Consider the following 20,407-nt stretch of genomic DNA (forward strand, 5'->3'; position numbering starts at 1 on the left):
GAATCCGCGCTCTAACCTCTGAAGGGCAGATTTTGAATCAGTTAGGATGACAACAGGTTGAGCCGGACAATACCCTAACTTCCGTAAAGCCGCCTCAATAGGAACACTTTGAGCCGTTGTGGGCGATACAACAGCAGTACAGCGTACGGACCACTCACAGTCCAAAGAAGGAATGTAAAAAGCCGCTGCGCTAGTTTGTTTGACCTTGCCCACAGAACCATCCGTGAAAATTTGAAGATGGCAGGCATACTCTGTTTCAAGTGTTCCAGTACAAGCGAACGTGTTGCTGCCAAAGGAGAGCTGCGCTTTGCGCTCACATAGGGAATTGTGACCTTACAGTCGAGGGTCGGAAAAGACCAGGGGGGTTTCAACCGTTTCCTTTGCCTTCGGACATTATTGCCTAAAGAACTAAGAGTGTTGAGTGCCAAGTAAGCCTTCGACTCATATCTCTTGCAGAGCCGCTGGAGAAGGGATCGCCCAGCTACCGTCTCTCCTAAGCGGTCAAGATGCATTGGTAGTCTGTGAGAAGCGATAAGGCTAAGAGGTTTGGATAGAGACTCATGAAGTAATGCCTTATTCGCAGCCGCCTGGGGAACTCCAATGGCTCTTTTTAGGCCCTTTCTGTGGACAACTTCCAGACGTTCAAGTTGTGATGCCTAGGGGAAAATTAAAGGTAATTTATACATTATGCGACTGACCACCAGCGCTTCATGATGTTTGACCACTGAAGAAGGATGGTTTCCCCATTGCTCACGTGCAATTCTACGGATCACATTGAGACGAGAAGATATAGATGAAACAATCGCGCCTACAGCTTTTCGCCACTGTAGACGGGAGTCAATAATGACGACCAGGAAACGCGTGTTGTTGAATTGACGGATGCAAGAGTGACCGAGGTCTATCTTCAACCGTGCTTGACGTCTTCCTACACCTGGAAACAGAATAAAGCCGGATTTGTCCACTGACAGAGACAACCCCACACCTTGAAGGTAAGCTTGTGCCGAAAGTAGAGCCTGTCGAGCTATCAGGGCTAATCGCTTGTGTTGGTAGCCAGTAATCCAAATACAGATGTCGTCAGCATAAAGTGACATACGCACTTGCCTGCAACATTTTTTTCAACGAATCGGGAAGGCCAGCCATTACGGCGTTAAAGAGCGTGGGGGAAAGAACACTTCCTAGAGGCACACCTAGTGATAGAACCCTTTCGGTGCTTAACGTACTCCCTAACCGTACACGAACTGCACGATCACTAATAAACTTGTAAATGAATCTTAACATATAGCCCTGTATGCCCATGTCTTGCAAACTGTTTGGAATTGAGCTCTTGAGCACGTTGTCGTAAGCTTTCGCAGCATCAATAAAAATGGCTAAGGTGGAAAGGCCGAAAGCTCTCTGGTGTTCAATGTGACTGACCAAGTCTAAGACGCTATCTTAGGCACTAAGACCTCGGCGGAATCCTGTCATACATGTTGGCAGTGCCTTGCTGTCCTCAAGCCACCACGATAAGCGTTCATTTACCAGCTTCTCCATCAACTTAGCTACACAGGAGGTCAATGACACAGGGCGATACGAGGCAAGGTCTGTCATGTCGTTGCCAGGCTTCAGTACTGGAACAACATGTGCCACCTTCCATGACGGAGAAACATCTCCAGTCTCCCAAACTCGATTGATGAAGTTGAGGAGCTCCTTTTTGAGTTGCAAGGGCAGATTATTCAGCATTTGATTGGTGATGCCGTCGGGACCTGGTGCACACCATCGCCGCAGGCCACTGAGCGCAGTCTGAAGCTCACGAAGCGTGAACGGGACGTCCATAATTGACCTGGAGGAAGCAGGTGGTGTATATATATATTCCATAATCAGCGCATACGAGTGCGTCTGCAAATTCCTCTGCCAAGCACGCAATAGGTTTTTTCTTCGTATTGATTGCAAGAGCTTCAAAAGGTTTCGAAGTGCGAGATTCTCCAGCAAGGCTGCCAATAACTCGCCATAATCTCGTTATCGGTGAGAACACAGTCAATCTGGCACAGAATGAGGCTCATTGCGGCCTGTACAGCTTGTTCGTGTGCCGTCTAATAGCAGAATTCAGCCTATTGAAGGCCGTCTTCAGTTGCCTGTCGTCCTTCTTCCGCCCGAGTTGGCGCTCCGCCCTTCTCGCTGCGCAAAGGTTCCCGAGTTTTAAATCCGGGGAAGGATAATGATCAGGTAACTTGACCGCTGTAGTTGCTGCTAGCTTACTAGAAATCATTTTGTCAACAACATCACCAGAAACACGTTCTAGGTGCTCTCTGTACTTGTCCCAGTTGACCACGTTGCTAATTTTAGGGCCACGCATACGAAAGTCGGCAGCAAACAAAAATCGGATAGTTATCACTTCCCATGAGGTTAGGCGCTGTTGACCAACTCACGCGGACGTCAGGTGAATGCAGTGTCAGGTCTATAGCTGTCGCTGAGGCTGGAGGCCGGAAGAAAGTGGGGCTTTCGTCATTGGCAACACACAGGTCCAAACTGAAAATAACCTCTAACAGTTTGCGTCCACAGGAATCCGTGTTCCTGTCACCCCATACAGCATGATGGGCATTGAAATCACCGCAGATGATTCTAGGAGCTGGGCAGCAATCGCAGAGCTGCTGTAGAAACAAATCAAATGCTACCTTCTTCCGCGGAGACACGTACACGGATGCAGTAGAAAGGGTTCGAGAGCCGAGCTGTATTCTCACAGCCGCTACCTCAATCATCCGTGCAAAGATCGGCAACGCTTAGAGAAACATGTGGAATTTCCCTTCTTATGTAAAGCGCAGCACTTCCTACAGGAAATGACTTTATGCTGCAGTTTTTATGGGAGAAATATCCAGTCAAACATCTCCCGCTTGGCAAGCAAGCTTCTGACAGGGCCAATAGTGGAACACAAGTCTCTTTCAGGAATAGTTTTAGTTCAGCTGACCGACTTAAAATCCCAGCGCAGTTCCACTGCAATATAAACGGCGTTTTTCGGTGCATATGAGATCCATGAGGTTTAGCCCCATCCATTTTAGTTCGCAAGGAAGTTTGCTGCGAAGGTGGAAATTAGCGACTCAAAAGAAAGCACCAGCTGTAGGAAGTTCTTCAGGTTACCAGGCGCCATCGCTGGAACATGTGAACGCAGGGCCCCAAACAAAACATGAAGAAGGTCAGACATACCTTGATTTTTGAGCTCCTTATTTTGCGCAACGCACTCACTTACAACATCGACAAAAGATGCCGACGGGGACACACTCTTGGCCGCAGTAGCTGGTTTTTTTGTCACTTGTGCATATGAGGGTCCCCCTTGCCGTGGAGTCTGGCTGTGATCCGGCCGCTCAGGAACATGGAAACTTTTTGCTGGGGGTTGAACAGCCGACTCGCGCGCACTGGGCCTTGGCGTCTTGCTGGACTCAGGTCTCTTAGGGACATTGTTGGGCAACGCAAAAACATCAGACTCCAACACTGGCAACTCGTCTAATCCTGGGACAGGCGTCTCAGTCGGCGGGGGGGGGGGGGAGTTTGGACCAGCAATAAAGGATATCCAACGGTGCAGAGCGCTCACACGGAAGGGGCAGCCTCCGAAACACGCTGGATGATCGCCACCGCAATTGGCGCAAGCCAAATCTGCCTTGCAGGTTTTAAAGTCGTGGTCGCCTCCGCACCGCTTACAGCGTCGATCCTTTGTGCAAACTTTGGCCACGTGCCCAAACCGTTGGCATCTAAAACACCGTGGAGGAGCTTCAGTGAAATCTGCAACTGCGTGTTTTGTGAATCCGAGATCAATTTTTTCGGGGCGCTCTGAGTTGGGAGCGAATGTCAACACGATAGATTTGGTAGGTTTCGCAGCCCATTCTTTTCCTGGAGACTCCACACGACGCACAAATCGTTTCACGTGCAGCACACCTTGTGGTTTCAGATAATCAAGTAGGTCGCGTTCTGAATACTACTTTGGTACGCCCTTAATAACACAGGTGTTTTTAATGTAGGAATGGGGCAACCGCACGTTAACTTTGATGCCCAAAATCTGAGAGCTCTGCAGGAGCTTGTCAACATGCTCTTCCGTCGAGACATCTAGCTGAAGAGCCCCGTGCATGGTGAACCGACTTCGAATCGGAGCTGATCCCAGCAGTTATTGAATGGCCGCGAAAAGTAAGATGGGATTCTTCTCTCTTAAATCAACCGCCTTTTATGTGGGCTCAACCACTACCGGGATCCCTACCGTTCGTTGCTTGCGATGACTCACCAACTTGAAGCCCTCGTTGTCCACGTCAGCCATATCGGCCAGTGACTCGTCACCGTCCACGATCGTTGACTCAGCCCCACTAAGCGATGAGGTCTCGCTGGACGGCAATAAAGGATATCCAACGGTGCAGAGCGCTCACACGGAAGGGGCAGCCTCCGAAACACGCTGGATGATCGCCACCGCAATTGGCGCAAGCCAAATCTGCCTTGCAGGTTTTAAAGTCGTGGTCGCCTCCGCACCGCTTACAGCGTCGATCCTTTGTGCAAACTTTGGCGACGTGCCCAAACCGTTGGCATCTAAAACACCGTGGAGGAGCTTCAGTGAAATCTGCAACTGCGTGTTTTGTGAATCCGAGATCAATTTTTTCGGGGCGCTCTGAGTTGGGAGCGAATGTCAACACGATAGATTTGGTAGGTTTCGCAGCCTATTCTTTTCCTGGAGACTCCACACGACGCACAAATCGTTTCACGTGCAGCACACCTTGTGGTTTCAGATAATCAAGTAGGTCGCGTTCTGAATACTACTTTGGTACGCCCTTAATAACACAGGTGTTTTTAATGTAGGAATGGGGCAACCGCACGTTAACTTTGATGCCCAAAATCTGAGAGCTCTGCAGGAGCTTGTCAACATGCTCTTCCGTCGAGACATCTAGCTGAAGAGCCCCGTGCATGGTGAACCGACATCGAATCGGAGCTGATCCCAGCAGTTATTGAATGGCCGCGAAAAGTAAGATGGGATTCTTCTCTCTTAAATCAACCCCCTTTTATGTGGGCTCAACCACTACCGGGATCCCTACCGTTCGTTGCTTGCGATGACTCACCAACTTGAAGCCCTCGTTGTCCACGTAAGCCATATCGGCCAGTGACTCGTCACCGTCCACGATCGTTGACTCAGCCCCACTAAGCGATGAGGTCTCGCTGGACGGGTGGTCGTGTCCATGTTCTGGTCGCTCCACAGCCTGGGAAGCCATGGCCGCCTCTTCCGAGCCAGCCTCCTTTGAATGGCGTGGTCCCTTTAGGCTTGCCGGCGCCGGAGCAGCCGTACTCTTCCCGTAGGGACAGTATCGCCTTGAAGATGCTGCCGTCCTCGAATATTCAAATAAAACTAGGTAAATTACGGAAAATTAGGTAAATAAACAGATCTGAGGCGACAGGCGATCGAACAACGTCTTCGTCTTCGTCAGTTGTAAGTTCGGTGCTGTGTGTGTTGCTTCTCTCTATCTTGTCCCGTTTTTCGCGCCGTTTTCAGTCTTGAATCATGAACCAACTGGCCCAACAATCCTCCCTTTTGAACCGACTGCATTTAAGGCGCGTCAGGTACACAATGGTAGGCATTCTCAAGACAGCGAGACTATTCGATGACTTTTTTTCCTGATATGTGACCGGCACCTAAACTGTAGATCGTGCAGGGGATCATCTGATGCGTGATATTTATTTAACGGGTAGAGGAGTTTTCCAAAGGCATCGTAGATTGAATGGGCACGGAGAATGCTAGAGCGTCCGGGCCACCTATCCTATCTGTCCCCTCTCGGTGTAGGCGTCGGACAAAGGTGAGTTTTCATAGTTCAGGCAAGTGGAGCCGCTGTTGAGAAATAGAGGCCGGCAGAAAGGCGAGGCGGAATTCGGGTTGATCAACTACGGGATCCCATCGAAGGCAGTTGAGATAGGCTATACTTTGACGTGATCAGTGCAGGCACTGGGCACGGAGACAAAATCAGCAACTTGTAAGCTGTTTCTTTAGTGGACACGAAAACAGTGGTGGGAAGTGGACAGCTAATTTTGCTAACCCTCTGTTGTACGCATCGGTTTAAGCAGTATATTCTGTTGCTTTTATGTTGTTCTGTGTAATGTCCAAGTAAGTTGCGGTTGTAGTGGAACATACAACACCGGAAACATATGCATTCTGGCCTTGCAGCAGGCCAACCTTACAACCCATTCATCTAGATGGCATCACACAATCTCTTTCCAAAGTTTGTTCATGCATTTTCACCTCCTAGACCCTTGGCTGGTGACCCTATGCACGCACTAGGTTAAAAGATGTGAGGTTTAGTCGGTTCCTATTGCATGATTACGCCAGCAGTGGTAAATACGCCCTCCCAGCAGTCAAAAACTGCAGGCAAAAATATGTGTAAACGAGAGGGAGGCCACAAGTGGCACTATTGTAGCGAGAGCTACATATTACCCGCAGTCTCGCCGTTTCGCTGTGGCTGTCGGTCCCTAGTTCTGCGCACGCGCGAGGAGCCGAGTGACGTCAGAGCGCGCAGCTGGTGGGCCGCGCGCCGACCGCGGAGCACACGCCGCTCGCCTCCGACCGAGGAGAGCCGAGTGACGTCAGAGTTGCACAGCTGCCGGCGCGGCGCGCCGACCGCGGATCAGATGCCGCTCGCCTCCGGCCAAGGAGACTGCGCATGCGCGAGGAGCCGAGTGACGTCAGAGCACGCAGCCGGCGTGCCGTGCCACTGCGCTCTACAGCGCATGCGTGGCAGGGGAGGAGGGGTTGCGGTGTAGTATGCATAATTGGGGGTGGTGGTGGTGTGTCGGTGGAAACAACACTGCCACGCCGGACAAGAGGAGCGAGGCCAACGCTGCGCGGCGTAGAAGACGGGATAAACTCGAGTAGAAAATGTAGCGCAAAAAAGACAGTGACACTATAAAACACTATAAAACAACGTACTAGCAAACGTATCGAACGTATATAAGAGCTCCTTTGGCAATAGAGCGACTGAAGGGCTACTCATACAGTCATCTTCAAACAAGGAAATCCATTCCCCTCCAATTATTTCTCCCCTTAAGCGATTTTTGTGCAATTTTAAGACCACAAATTTTGTGAGTAGCGGTATTCACTGACACACACGGCAATGGGCTGACAAACCTTTCCCACACATATCCCTTACGTCACGCCCATGTTCCCGAAGCCTATAGTTCCGGCATCTGCCTGACAGGTATCTTGTATACGAGGTTTTCAATGCAATCAGCAAATTTATTCTTCTTCATACAGCCAGCCGTCTTTTTTGATTGTGTCAAATTTTTCGTGCACAAATGACCCAACTCTTTAGGGGCTGAAAAAATCCCTCTAGCTCCGGAACGCTGTGCTATTTTGTTTTTGTTGAGATTGTAGAAAGGTGATGAAAGTAAGGGATGACGGCAACTTTTGCTTTCTTACGCGTAGCCTCTTGATTTTCTTGCGTTTATTTTGTAGCAGAATTTTTTTAGACGGACTTCCGCTACAGAGACCAGAGCATGGGAAGGGTATCCAGCGTTCTCCAGCCGCTTGCACTGCTGAGAAAACGTTTCATTCATGAGGTGTGGGCAGGACTTCATGAGAGAATTGAGAAATGAACGGCGAGCAATGGATCTTTTTACGCGTTTAGAATGCGCTGAATGAAGTAGTAATAATGGTTTATCGCCTCTAGGTTTGAACATCCAGCATGTCCGATCATGATGCAGTATGATGTTGATGTCAAAGAATTCGATTACCGCTTTTTCAGGTAGTTCAAACGTTAGTTCTAGAGGGCGGAAATGGTTACGGATCGAAGTGAGAGATTAAGAACATCATCCTTGAAGGATTCGTAATTTCTGTTGGGTACAATAAGAAAGTCATCAACATATCTAACAGTCTTTTTGACATGGGTATCTTTTAGTATATCCTCAAAAAACCTGTCCAGCTGGGCTGAAAACAAATAACTAAGGGTGGGTGCTATGCTATAACCTATACAATATGCGAAGGAATGCGCTAAAAGCGGCACAGGTAGACAACACACACTCACACGACACAAGCGCAAACTAACAACTGTTTATTCCTTACGGAATATGCGTTTAAATACGCAACGTCAGTTTTTGAAAAATGCAACCTTCCAATTATCAAACACGTGACCATCACCACGACACAGCATCTGCACTTATCTTGTGAATTTCGGTTTTTGTAAGCGCAATAGAAGGAGTGCTTACATACGTTCCAATTTCCGCCTTTTCGATTAAAAACGCCTCGGCTATCTCTCTTTGAATCCTTTCTTTCTGTTTACCTACAATTGTGGTCCAGTACTCGAACTCTCACGTATGCCCTAAACCACGGCCTGACTTGCGCTGCAATAATGACTGTGTTGGGAGCTACGGCGCCCAGAGAGAGGACGGCTCGGAGAATATGCAAAACTGTCCACGCTGAAAGCTGGAGGCAGATTGCGTTATACCGGCCCCACATCGAATCGACCTGTGCTCAAACGCTCGACAAAGAAGGAACGAGGGTTATGGTACGATACTTCCTTGACATGGCGGAGTCCCTTGAAGAAGAGAAGTGGAAGATGACTTTTGCTTTTTTACCAAGGAAGCAGCGTCGACCAAATGAGAGAAAAGGTCACATCATCTTATCTGGGAGCCATCTACCAAGCAAGGTACAGTCCGCTTTAGACAAAGGTTCCAAGTTTGCCGTTCCGGTCAAAGCCACTACAGTGCAGCTGTTAGGAATGGTACACACCATTGCTAGTAGGGCCCCTGGGCTGGAAAAAGCTGCCTGCGTCGCTGAAGGTGTAAATTGCGTCAAAAGACTACCACAACCAAAAAAGGAGCGTTTTTCAATCAAGAAGACTGTTGATTTTTTGATCGACCCCGCACTTACGCTTCAAATTTCGAACAAAACAGGTCGATTCGTGGTCATGAAAAGGGATGAACACGAGAAAAAAGCCACTGACGCCATTCTAAAAAATTTCGACGAATTGTGTGGGGATTAAAAATATCTGAAAAAATGAGATTGGAAGCGGCCAAATCTTGTGCCCGGCTAGGTTTAGAAAAGCTCTCGAACACGGTCAGAGGAAGCAAGGGGCTCACACTGCGGCCATTCTATTCGGTCAAAACTCACAAAGAAGACAACCCCTTCAGGATGATCGTTGAGGACAAGAACACATGGCAAAGTGATGTTGCTAGATACTTGCAGTTCCAACTGTCTAAGCTGACTTGTGATGACCCATACATGGTGCAAGGATCAGAGAAGGTCATCAGCTTCTTGAAGAAAGGGACACCGGTGACGTGCTTGTCTGTGGATGTTAAAGACATGTTCTATTCAATTCCTCAAGACGGTGCCATTTCTGCAGTTGAGGACAGTATTGACAGCTACGGAGCTACGAAGTTTCAGAATGAATGTGGGACGAGCGTCAGTGGGTTCCTTGAACTGCTCTACCTAAGATCCCTGTGCGTGCAGTATGAAGGAAAAGTGTACGCACAACGAGACGGCATATGCATTGGTTCGTGCCTGGCTCCTGCACTGTCGAGCCTGTACATGGCAAAGGGTGATCGCACCCTCAGAGCAGAGCTTGAAGGCAGGAACGTGTTGGCATGCTTCCGCTATGTAGACGATTCCTTGCTGTGTTTTAGTGCGGAAAACGCAGGCGCGGTTGACGCGGAGGCGATGGTTACGCTTTTTAAACGCATATTCGATGGCCTTGATTTCACGTATAAACTACCTAAAAATGCGATGATAAGGTTCCTTGATCTACAAATACAGGAAACCCCTGTCCATACTTGCTGGTGGTATCATACAAAAAGTGAAAAAAACATCATGAGAAACGATTCCAGCAGTCCCAGCTTGTCAAAAGGAGTGTTGCCCAATCGTGTATGATGCAGAGCCTTACGAAGCCCTGCGATCACAAAATGAATGAAAGCATCAGCATGCAAATTAGTCGACTGACCGATAGTGGGTTCCCTGACAACATGATCGCGTCAGTGGCCGACAAAGTGCTAAAATTCCTGACGAGGAAAGGAATGAAGTCGAAAGAACAGGGGAATAGGGAAGGATTGGTTGTCATACCGTATATTCATAAGGCATCGGACGGATTGAAGAAAGTGGCGAACAAACTCCAAGTGAAAGTTGTATTTAGCGCACCAAAAAAGCTGATAAGCCTCTGCAACAAGGTGAATGCGAAAGGAAAGAGTGAAAAGCGCAAGGAATGTGACATTGCCCATAGGGAAAGGTTCGTACCATGCCAGAAAGACATCGTCTACAAGATACCATTATCATGCGGAAAACAATACATTGGGTAGTCAGGTAGATGTGTCAACACGAGACTTCTAGAGCATAACAATGACTGCGACAAAATTAACCACCCCGGGAATCTGGCCCAACATTGCAGCAGGTGCAAGAAGATGTGCGAACCAATTTTCGTCAGGACCACAATGGTAGGTAAACAGAAAGGATTCAAAGAGAGATAGTCGGAGCGTTTTAATCGAAAAGGCGGAAAATGGAACGTGTGTAAGCACCCCTTCTATTGCACTTACAAAAACCAAAATTGACATGATAAGTGCAGATGCTGTGTCGTGGTGATGGTCACGTGTTTGATGATGGGAAGGTTGCATTTTTCAAAAACTGACGTTGCGTATATAAGCGCATCTTCCGTAAGGAATAAACAGTTGTTAGTTTGCGATTGTGTCGTGTGTGTGTGTTGTCTTCTTGTGCCGCTTTTAGCGCATTCCTTCGCATAATGATCAACCAACTGGCCCGGTAATAGGTTTGCAACCTATATAAATGCTTTCTTTCTGAAGGTGTTGTTTTTCATCCCACTCTATGAACGTGAACTTAAGATAAAATTTTTAAGGTTCTAGAAAACCATTTACCGAGATGCTAGATGCATTTTGAAAGGCAATAGGCCCGTACCGGTCAATACAATCTCCAACACAAGATAGCAAAGCCTCAGGTGGAATGGAATAGTATAGATCTTTTATGTCAACCGAAAAAACAGATACGCCATGTTGCACGTGTGACTTGATAAAATCTAAAGCTGTTCAGAATTTCGGACAAGGAAGCGATCTTAAATGGATAACAACTTCGGTTTTCCGTGTAATAACAGGGCCACAGATTTACCCTGTCTTTCTTGCGCTACGTTTTCTACTTTTGAAATGAACCAACAAGCCCATGTGCCTAGCCTTCTGAAATATATTTCTAGTACAGCGGACCCTTTTGCGTATTCTGCGGACCTTTCGACTGTCGTTACTGTGATTGCTGTCACGAGCAGTCGCGCTGGGACACTTTCGTTTTGCTGACGGAACAATGTGCTTCCGGAAGAGGTGAGACGTCTGTTCGGAGGGTTTATCACACAACGAGGTCATGGCGTCAGAGTGTGCAAGATTCTAAAGGCTGAGTCTTTTCGACTAGCTCACATATGCAGGGAATATCTTCACCTTTTGGTTCACCAAAGGTGAAGCTCATCTACAACATGGGGAGCCGCTACGAGAGTTCCAGCGGCTTCTCAGCCAGACTACGCACTTCATTTGGCAGCGACAACTGGACTACCTCAGAAGACAGCTTGGCAATAAGCCACTTTCACCTCGGTGCGTCATCCAGACGCCGCAACGACTGGATCTTCCTGAACATATGAAATTTGTTCTGTCGTTGGGACCTAAGTTTGCCCTTGAGCCAAAAACGTCTTCATCGGTGCGGCTCACGTTCGTTCACCAGATTTCTCGTATCGTCCCCGAGCAAGAGGCTGACCGATGTGTTTCCGCAGGCCTCGACACCTTACTGCGATGTAAGATGCAGCCTTCAAGACTTCCCGTAAATCGAGCTAAGTCTTACCAAGAACATCATTCATTGTGCCTCATTCCTGCAGACAAAGAAGGAGGGTTTGCTAATAATAATTGTTTTTTTTTGGGGGGAAAGGAAATGGCGCAGTATCTCTCTCATATATCGTTGGACAGCTGAACCGGGTTGTAAGGAAAGGGATAAAAGAGGGAGTGAAAGAAGAGGTGCCGTCATGGAGGGCTCCGGAATAATTTAGACCACCTGGGGATCTTTAACGTGCACTGACATCGCACAGCACACGGGCGCCTTAGCGTTTTTCCTCCATAAAGACGCAGCCGCCGCGGTCGGGTGGGAACCCAGGAACTCCAGATCAGTAGTCGAGCGCCCTAACCACTGAGCCACCGCGGCGGGTGAGAGGGCCTGTAGAGATACAGCGGGGGCTTAGGCAAGGATGCCCTTTGTCTCCTTTGTTGTTCATGTTGTTGGAGACCAAGCTAGAGAGGAGTGGACTAGGCTTCAACCTTTCTTTTTTTCAAGCAAGGGGAATGGATTAAGCGTGTCATTACCGGGACTAATATACGCGGATGATATAGTGCTAATGGCTGACAACAAGGAAGATTTGGAGAAGTTGATAGGCTTATATGGTAGAGAGGGTGATAGATTAGGTTTCATGTTTAGTAAGGAAAAATCTGCAGTCATGATATTTATTGGTGAGGGCGGCGAGCATAGAATACAGCAGTTCACGCTAGAAGTAGTGGATGAGTACAAGTATCTTGGGGTGTGGATAAATAACGGTGCTGAGTATTTGACAGAGCATGAAAAATATGTAATTAATAAAGCTAGTAGGAATGCAGGTGTCATGAAAAATAGGGCCCTGTGGAATTACAGTAGCTAAGAAGTGGTAAGAGGGATCTGGAAAGGGGTGATGGTTCCTATCCTGACTTTCGGTAATGCGGTCTTGTGCATGAGACCAGATGTTCAAGCAAGGTTAGAAATCAAACAATTCGGCGTAAGGAGGCTAGCTTTCGGATCACATGGGAATACACCAAATCAGGGGATATAAAGTGATATGGGATGGGCGTCGTTGGAGAGCAGAGAAGCTAGCAGTAAGATAGCATTTGAGGAGCGACTGAGAAAAATTGGGAAGCAGTGGGCTGGGGAAGTTTTCAGATACCTGTATATAAGGAATGTCGACACTAAATGAAGAAAGCGAACTAGAAAATTGACAAGCAAACATCTGGACAGCAGTAGAGGGGCAAATAAGCAATTATCGGTTAAGAAAAAGGTTAAAGAAACAGTGAGAGCTCTGTGTAAAACTGGGATGCTGACGCAATCGGCACTGGGAACATGCAGGATTTTTAAGCAGGAAGTTGCCAAAGAAAATATCTATGATAATTTTAGGGGAAGCTCTTTGTTGTTTGAGGCCAGGACTGCAGTTTTGCGGACTAAGACATATAGAGTCAGGTGCCACGAGATAGACAGGTTGTGCGATGCTCGTGGAGAGGAGGAGGAAACGGCTGAACACTTTACACTTTTCTGTGAGGGGCTTCACCCTGCAGTGGAAAGCAGCGGGGCTGATTTGTCCAAGGCATTGGGGTTTAAGGAAAGTGGAGGGAAAGTAGATTTTAAGCGGGTGGAAGTAACCAAGGGAAGGTTATCTGATATTGCAAAGATATTGCAGCCGACATCAAAGATAATAAAGAAAAACGCTTGGTAGACATAGAGAACAAGCTTGGCCTCCTTACAGTTTTAGAAAGCAGAGTTGAATCCGGTCAACAAGAAATAGCCTGCATGCGCCAACTTATAGACACTTCAACAAAAGATTGACGCCCTAGAAAACAGCAGTAGGCGATCCAGCCTAATTATCTAAGGCCTACCAGAAAAAGAAGACGAAACTAGCGAGTCGTTAGAGCAAACTGTGAACAAAGTCATTATTGAAGACACTCTAGAGGTAGAAAAGGTTGCCATCGATCGTATACATAGGTTGGGGATGCCCGCTGCAAGCAAAACTCGACCGGTAATAATGAGGTTACTTGACTACAGACAAAAGTTTGCAATCTTAAGACAAGGTTTCAAACTCACAACAACTGGCTATTCAATTGCTGAAGACTTCTCTAAAAGAATACGAGACATACGGAAGAAACATTAGGGTAGTGCGAAATCAAATCGCGAAAATAGAGGAAGAAGTTTCCCTGCGTTATGACAAGCTTTACATCAACAAACGGGCATATATTTGGGATGAAGAAAAGAACGACAATGTACCGATGCAAAAAACGACACAGAAAGAAGCCGAAGAAAAAGCCGTTAAACCGCGCAAGCTGCAATATAAAAAAATTGAGATCGATAATTGTAAATGCCCGCAGCATCCTAAATAAAACAGAAGCCTTAGAAAGCCTTCTAATTGACTACAATCCCAATATTGTGGCCATCATGGAAACACGAGATTGCCTCGCCAAACTACACAGTCATCCGAAAATACCAGCCTCCACGAAGTGGAGGCGTGGCTTTGCTGATAAAAAGTTCTCTTCACTTTGTCCTTCTTCCCGAGGTGGACAACGCTGAAGCAGTTTTCTGCAAATTATTGTGCAATAGAACGTCGGTTTAACCGGTTGCGTCTATCGAAGCGCTTCCTTTGACAGTGCATGTCTTTCAGCAATTAAAGAATATATGCAACGTCGTGTCCATCAATCTAGGATCATTCTTGCGGGAGACTAACCTTGCCGGCATAGAGTGGCTCACAATGCACAACACTTCAGAAGCTTCAGAAGCGCTAATAGACATAATGCTAAATTTTAACCTTCATCAACTTGTCACTAGTCCTACTCGCATTTACCATTTCCGTATAAGAAAAGCAAAAACGGAGATTATTGAAGGGATAGCTGACCACAGTATACCTATATGCACGCTTCAGCTCAATCAATGCATTACTAGCCTGTATACAGAAAAAAAAGTTTTTTCAACTTCCATAGGACAGATGGCGCCAGCATACTAACTGATCTGTCGCATAATTTCGATTCTTTCTTGGAAAAAGCTTCTGAAGAATCTACTGACGCCAATACTTTATGGCTACATTTTAAGAGCATGGTCCTGCACTGTGTAACAAATTTTATCCCAATGATAAAGAGAAAACCGCAGTTTAAGAACCCATGGATCCCACGTGAAGTCATTCATTCTAAACAGTGGGCAAAACGGCTTCGTAAGGTTAACAAGAATAGCCCAAAATTATCCACGACTTTGAAGTTGAAGTCTGCGATAATGCAGTCCAAACCAAAACTCAATAACTTGAAAGAATACTACCACACTGTCACTTTACCTAGCTTCTTAAAGAAAAGCCCACAAATATTCTGTAAACATCCGCGCAATACCCAGCCAACGACAACGAAACTAACCAAGGACGAGAAAAGTACAATGGCTAATCAATGCAACGATTTCTTCCAGTTAGTCTTCACGAAAGACAACGGTTCACTTCCCCTCTCCCGCCACCCCTTGCCTCGGTGCTTGATCCCTTAACAATAACAGACGCCGGAATCCACATCTTCTCTTCAACATTGACCCTAAAAAAGCAGACGCCGGAATCCACATCTTCTCTTCAACATTGACCCTAAAAAAGCAAACTGTCCTGACGAAATTCCAAATGAATTTCTAAAAAAATGCGCTGAGTGGTGCAGTAGATATCTAGGACAGATTTTTTTGTAAGTCACTATCAACTGCTAATCTGCCACATGACTGGAAAAAGGCTAAAGTAGTACCGATCCACAAGACAGGAGAAAAAAATAATGTGGCTGATTTCACACCTATATCGCTCACCAGCACTTCATGCAAAATACTAGAGCATATCAGTTTAAAACGCATAACAATCTTTCTAGAACGTGAAAATATTCTCTCGCCCCACCAGCATGGTTTTCGATCGGGCTTATCAACCATCACTCAACTAACAGAGGTAGTTCGTGACCTTGCTTTTAGTTTAATAATCGTTCTGAAATTGACATGGTTTTACTTGATTTTTCTAAAGCTTTTGAGTGCGTGAGTCACGCCAAGCTCATTGCAAAACTGGAAAAAGCTATTGGGAAGGAAGAAGTTTCCGCTTGGATAACAGATTTTTTAACAAACCGCTCCCAGTTTGTTTTCTTCGATCATACGCCATCTGATATCTTACCTGTCATATCTAGAGTACCACAAGGATCAGTTCTTGGCCCAATGCTATTTCGTATTTTTATTAACGACATAACAAATAATGTAGGGTGCGAAATTAAACTCTTCGCTGATGATTGAGATATATAAAGAAATTAACAGCCACGACGACCATCTTGTTCTTTCTTGTTCCCTTAACACGCTAGCAGTGATGCTCCAAGTGGCGAATGTTTATTAACGTAAATAAATCAGTGTCAATGACGATAAAAAGAAAAAAAACAGCCATTTCCCTCCACCTATACCGTTAATAACATGCCTTCTTTGAAGGTCGATCAACATAGATACATAGGCATAACATTTACACCAAAACCTCAAATGGGAAACACACATAACTAATATTACAACTGCTGCACAGCGAAAGCTATGTTATCTAAAAAGACGCCTAAAGCTCACTGCACTGAATATCAAGCTTCCTGCATGCAAAAAATTTGTGAGACCTATTTTAGATTACGCTAACATAGTTTGGTTTGCTTACACAGCAACTAACATAGCTAAACTTGAAGGCGTACAAAGAACAGCCGCAATGTTCATTGACAGCAAATAGCATCCTGCTGACTCAGCCTCACGTCTCTTAGCCTGTTCAGGCCTTAACACAGATCGACGAGAGCAAAACAAGCTCGACTTAAGTTCCTTTCTCAAATTCTGCATCGTCAGTATAAAATGCATACCACGCAGTACAATTGATGTTCGCAAGCTAGAAAAACACGGAATCAACACGAGGATATGCAGGGGATTCTTTCTCTAACGACACATTCAGGTGCTCATTTTTTTCTTGCGTAATCATAGAATAGAATGGACTTAGCTCGTCATTAACAGCGACAAATTCATTATCCTCGTTTGTTTCACAGTTCGAGCTTATCACAAAAGATTATTAAGATCTTCTACTGTTCCCGATTCTCTCTTAAGTAGCACTCTCAATAAGAAGAATTGAAATCCAGTTGCTTTAAAATTTCCAGTTTTTGCTCATGTCTACGACGTGCACCGCTGTTGTTGATTATATTCTACGTTGTTTTCTGTTGCATTTTGGTATCACCTTATCGCTTGTATTTTGATGAATTGTGTCGTTTTGTCGTTATTTGTGTCACTCACACGTATACTTGTACGCGAACAAGAAATCATTGTTCATGGCCTTATGCTAGGCTCTTGGCTAAGAGCGGCAGTATTGTAAAATAAATAAATAAATAAATAAATAAATAAATAAATAAATAAATAAATAAATAAATAAATAAATAGAGATTTCAGAATTACTGAAATTCAAACTCAGTTTATTTCCGTCGTAAGCAACAGAGGGCGCTCAAACAAAAAGTGCAGCACGTTCACTGGAATGCGTTCGAGCCCCCCGTTTCACGCCATACAGGGACGACAGAATTGTATTCTAACAATGTGTACATTTAGGTTTTACAGAGATAATAAAGCAAAATAAGTCACATAATGTCGTTTTTCATGTTATAGAATTCCAGGTACGTTAATTATGAAAGTGCGAAGAAAAATATACTGCAGCGAAAGCATTCTTTTTTACAAAAAAAGCTCATGTACATGTCCTGAGCTTAATGAGGTCAGGCAAAAACAAATAGCAATGTTTTACAGTGTTCATAAATTCAGTGTCCTGATCCTTGCTCCCCAAGGAAAACGTTAAGCTCGGACATATTAGTGCGGTTAATATCAATTTGATTGCAGCGAAGATTGTTTAGTAATATTGGAAGAGAATGAGGTAGTATTTATTGGCCTAGCTTGGTCCGTGGAAAGGAATTTTCGAAGGTTGCGAAAAGCGTGAGACACTTGAGTTGTTTAATTGTGCTGTTATATTAAGTTCTTGCTGGTTATTGCAGAGTTGTTTGTATCTTTTGCCCATGTATATAAATATAAACTATGCACACTTGTTATTTTAAGCCAAATAAAATCATCGCCATTGTGAGCTTGTGATTCGTCCCCTATGAAATGACGAATGGAGTTTTTTGTAGTCTATGTATGCGATTCGAATTAGTTAGGGTAGTTGCTCACCATGCGCTTTCTATGAACTATGTCTACTAAATTAAACAGCGCGCGTTATTTACGCGGGTTGCTTAGTGGGTTAACGATAATAATTATTGTACAATTTTTCACGCCTGCAGCCGGTACCTTTTTTCACCAGTGATCCTACGTTATTGAATTATTCTGCAGCCCTAAACACCTGCGTGTATCGTGCGCTAAAGGGTGGATTTTCTACGTATAAATGCAATGATTCGAAAGAGCAGCGGCGGAAGCAGAAAAGCAATCTCACCGTGTTAGCGCCGGAAATGACAAGGTCATGTATGAATGTGAACAGCTCCTTGAAGCCAGCCTTCTGGTTCCGCCATGCATGATGCAGGAGGGTGGTGTTTGGGCTGTTCTCTCCTCCGGCCCGAGCCGCGTCCACGGCGTCTTTGGTGAAGCGCCACAAGATGCTGCAGGAAGTTCGCACTAGTTATTACGCTTCGTCAGCTTGCTCCACGTGACGCAATTTTTGAGTAACTTCAATAACACATCTGTCGGATCTAGTTGGTGCGTGGTGATAATACAGATGGTCGATGTGCGCAAAACATTCGACGAATCACGTACACGGGAGGAACACAAGGACTGGCGCAACTCGCCAGGGACTGGCGCAACTGGCTAGTTGCGCCAGTCCTTGTGTTTCTCCCGTGTACGTGGTTCGTCTAATGTTTAGCGCACATCGATGATCTGAATTTATGAGTAGTTCCCCCTTCTGTCAAATTACGAGAAGCAGCTTTTGCGGAACAGTCTTGCTATAAAATGTGATCTGCATATGCACTGCTGTGCCTCGAAGCCGATTTTGCGCTGCGCGAAGTTCTGGGTGGTTACGGGCCTGCCAGTTTTTTTCCCCAGCTCTTCTGCGCGTTGTGGAACGTTTGTTCTTCAGCAAGGTCTGTTCTCAACCGTGTTCCAGCGGCATCGGTGAGAAACCAATTTTGGCCAGCCGGCCTGCAAGCAGGAGTGGCGCGCGCCTGCTTGCACGTGCCCCGCTGTGAGAGGCGGCGCGCACTAATGAATGAATGAATGAATGAATGAATGAATGAATGAATGAATGAATGAATGAATGAATGAATGAATGAATGAATGAATGAATGAATGAATGAATGAAAACATTATTGGGTTCTCGGCGCTGTGCGGGTAGTCGTCCTCAGTCCAGGATGTCAATGCTTGGGCTGCCTCTGAGGCTCTAGTGAGCAGTTTGTGCTGCTCAGAGGGACTCGTGTCGGCCAGCTCCAGCTGCGCCTCCCATCCCGTTTGGCTGAACGGTCCAGTGCCATGTTTCTCTAACTGTTATCTGCAGTTAAATACCATGGGAATCGCGTCAGAGACTTCTCTCCACGCACGAAATCCTGTCGCAGTGGCGTGTGAGGCGGACATAGGCGACACTGGGATCTCGGGCTTCGAGGTGCTGAAGGTGCCGGTGTAAAAGCTATTCAGATCATGTATAGTTCGCAGCAGTGCACCGACGCGATGCTGGACAGAGGCCGGGCAGAATGACGCACTTGGTTTCAGGATAATTGTTTATTTTTACACCAAAATATTTCGTATAATCTAAGTGCAGTCAGGTAGCGGTGGGTTTGAGGGAAAAAATAGCGGCGGAGAGCAGCTTGACTTGTCCTAAAAGCCGTTCATGGCAGCAACAGGGTGGGAATAGCAAGCTTAGGGAAAACGAATCAGAAGCAAACAACACAAAGAAAGCAAAACGAAAGCAAAACAAAGCAAGTTACATTATTCGCGACGCTAAATGTGCCACACGGCATAAAACGTGATGTTACATGAATTGACGAAAATTGCTGTTATAAAATAGTAAAAATCGAAGGAGACACTTAAGCGCCGCCTTAAGGGTATGACGGAGTAGCGTAATTGGAATTAATACCTATATACGCATATGATCATTCTCTATTTTACATTCATAGATCCCTGGGAGTCTTTGTACTCGTCCTGGCGCAGTGGTGCAGCGGTTAAGCGACGCGCCTATGCCTTGCGATCCATTGCGGTTGGCAGCGCTTAAACACATGGACGGAAGACAGAAAACAGGACAGACGACGGCATAGCGCCTGCGCCGTCGTCTTTCCTGTTTTCTGTCCCTTATCCGTGTGTTGTCCAGCTAGCCCGACAGCTTGTCGTATACCCTGCGATGGTAGGTCTTCCCAGCGGTGGGCCTCGTGCGGCCCAAGTCGCTCTTCCCGAACGACCAATCATTAATTTAACTGCCTCCAGCCACGGTGGGCGGTTTGCTCACTATCCGGTAGGCAGGTTGTGTTGACGCCGCAATGCCACATGACCTAGATGGCCTACCTGCCTCCTAGGGGGATCACCTGCCAGAGCCACGCCAGTAATTTCTCGCTCACTACGTCGAGGCACTCCTTAATATATGCACGTGATAATCTTTAATTGTAATTTTCGTCAATAGTGTCACCAATAAACCATCGTTTCTGTCAAGCTGGTCGTTGCTGCATT

At 46.1% G+C, this 20,407-nt stretch overlaps 1 protein-coding gene across 2 annotated transcripts in view; it reads right to left on the reverse strand.

The window, feature by feature from the left end:
* The window catches only part of LOC144104165 (putative cytochrome P450 49a1), a 153,623-nt gene that overhangs the window by 60,590 nt on the left and 72,626 nt on the right, over positions 1-20,407 (reverse strand). For both annotated transcript variants that reach the window (XM_077637019.1, XM_077637018.1), the window contains exon 5: positions 18,198-18,360. In XM_077637019.1, coding sequence (XP_077493145.1) covers positions 18,198-18,360 — 163 coding nt within the window. The remainder of the gene's footprint in view (positions 1-18,197; positions 18,361-20,407) is intronic.

This window comes from Amblyomma americanum, chromosome 9 (assembly GCF_052857255.1).
Source record: "Amblyomma americanum isolate KBUSLIRL-KWMA chromosome 9, ASM5285725v1, whole genome shotgun sequence".
Lineage (NCBI taxonomy): Eukaryota > Metazoa > Arthropoda > Arachnida > Ixodida > Ixodidae > Amblyomma > Amblyomma americanum.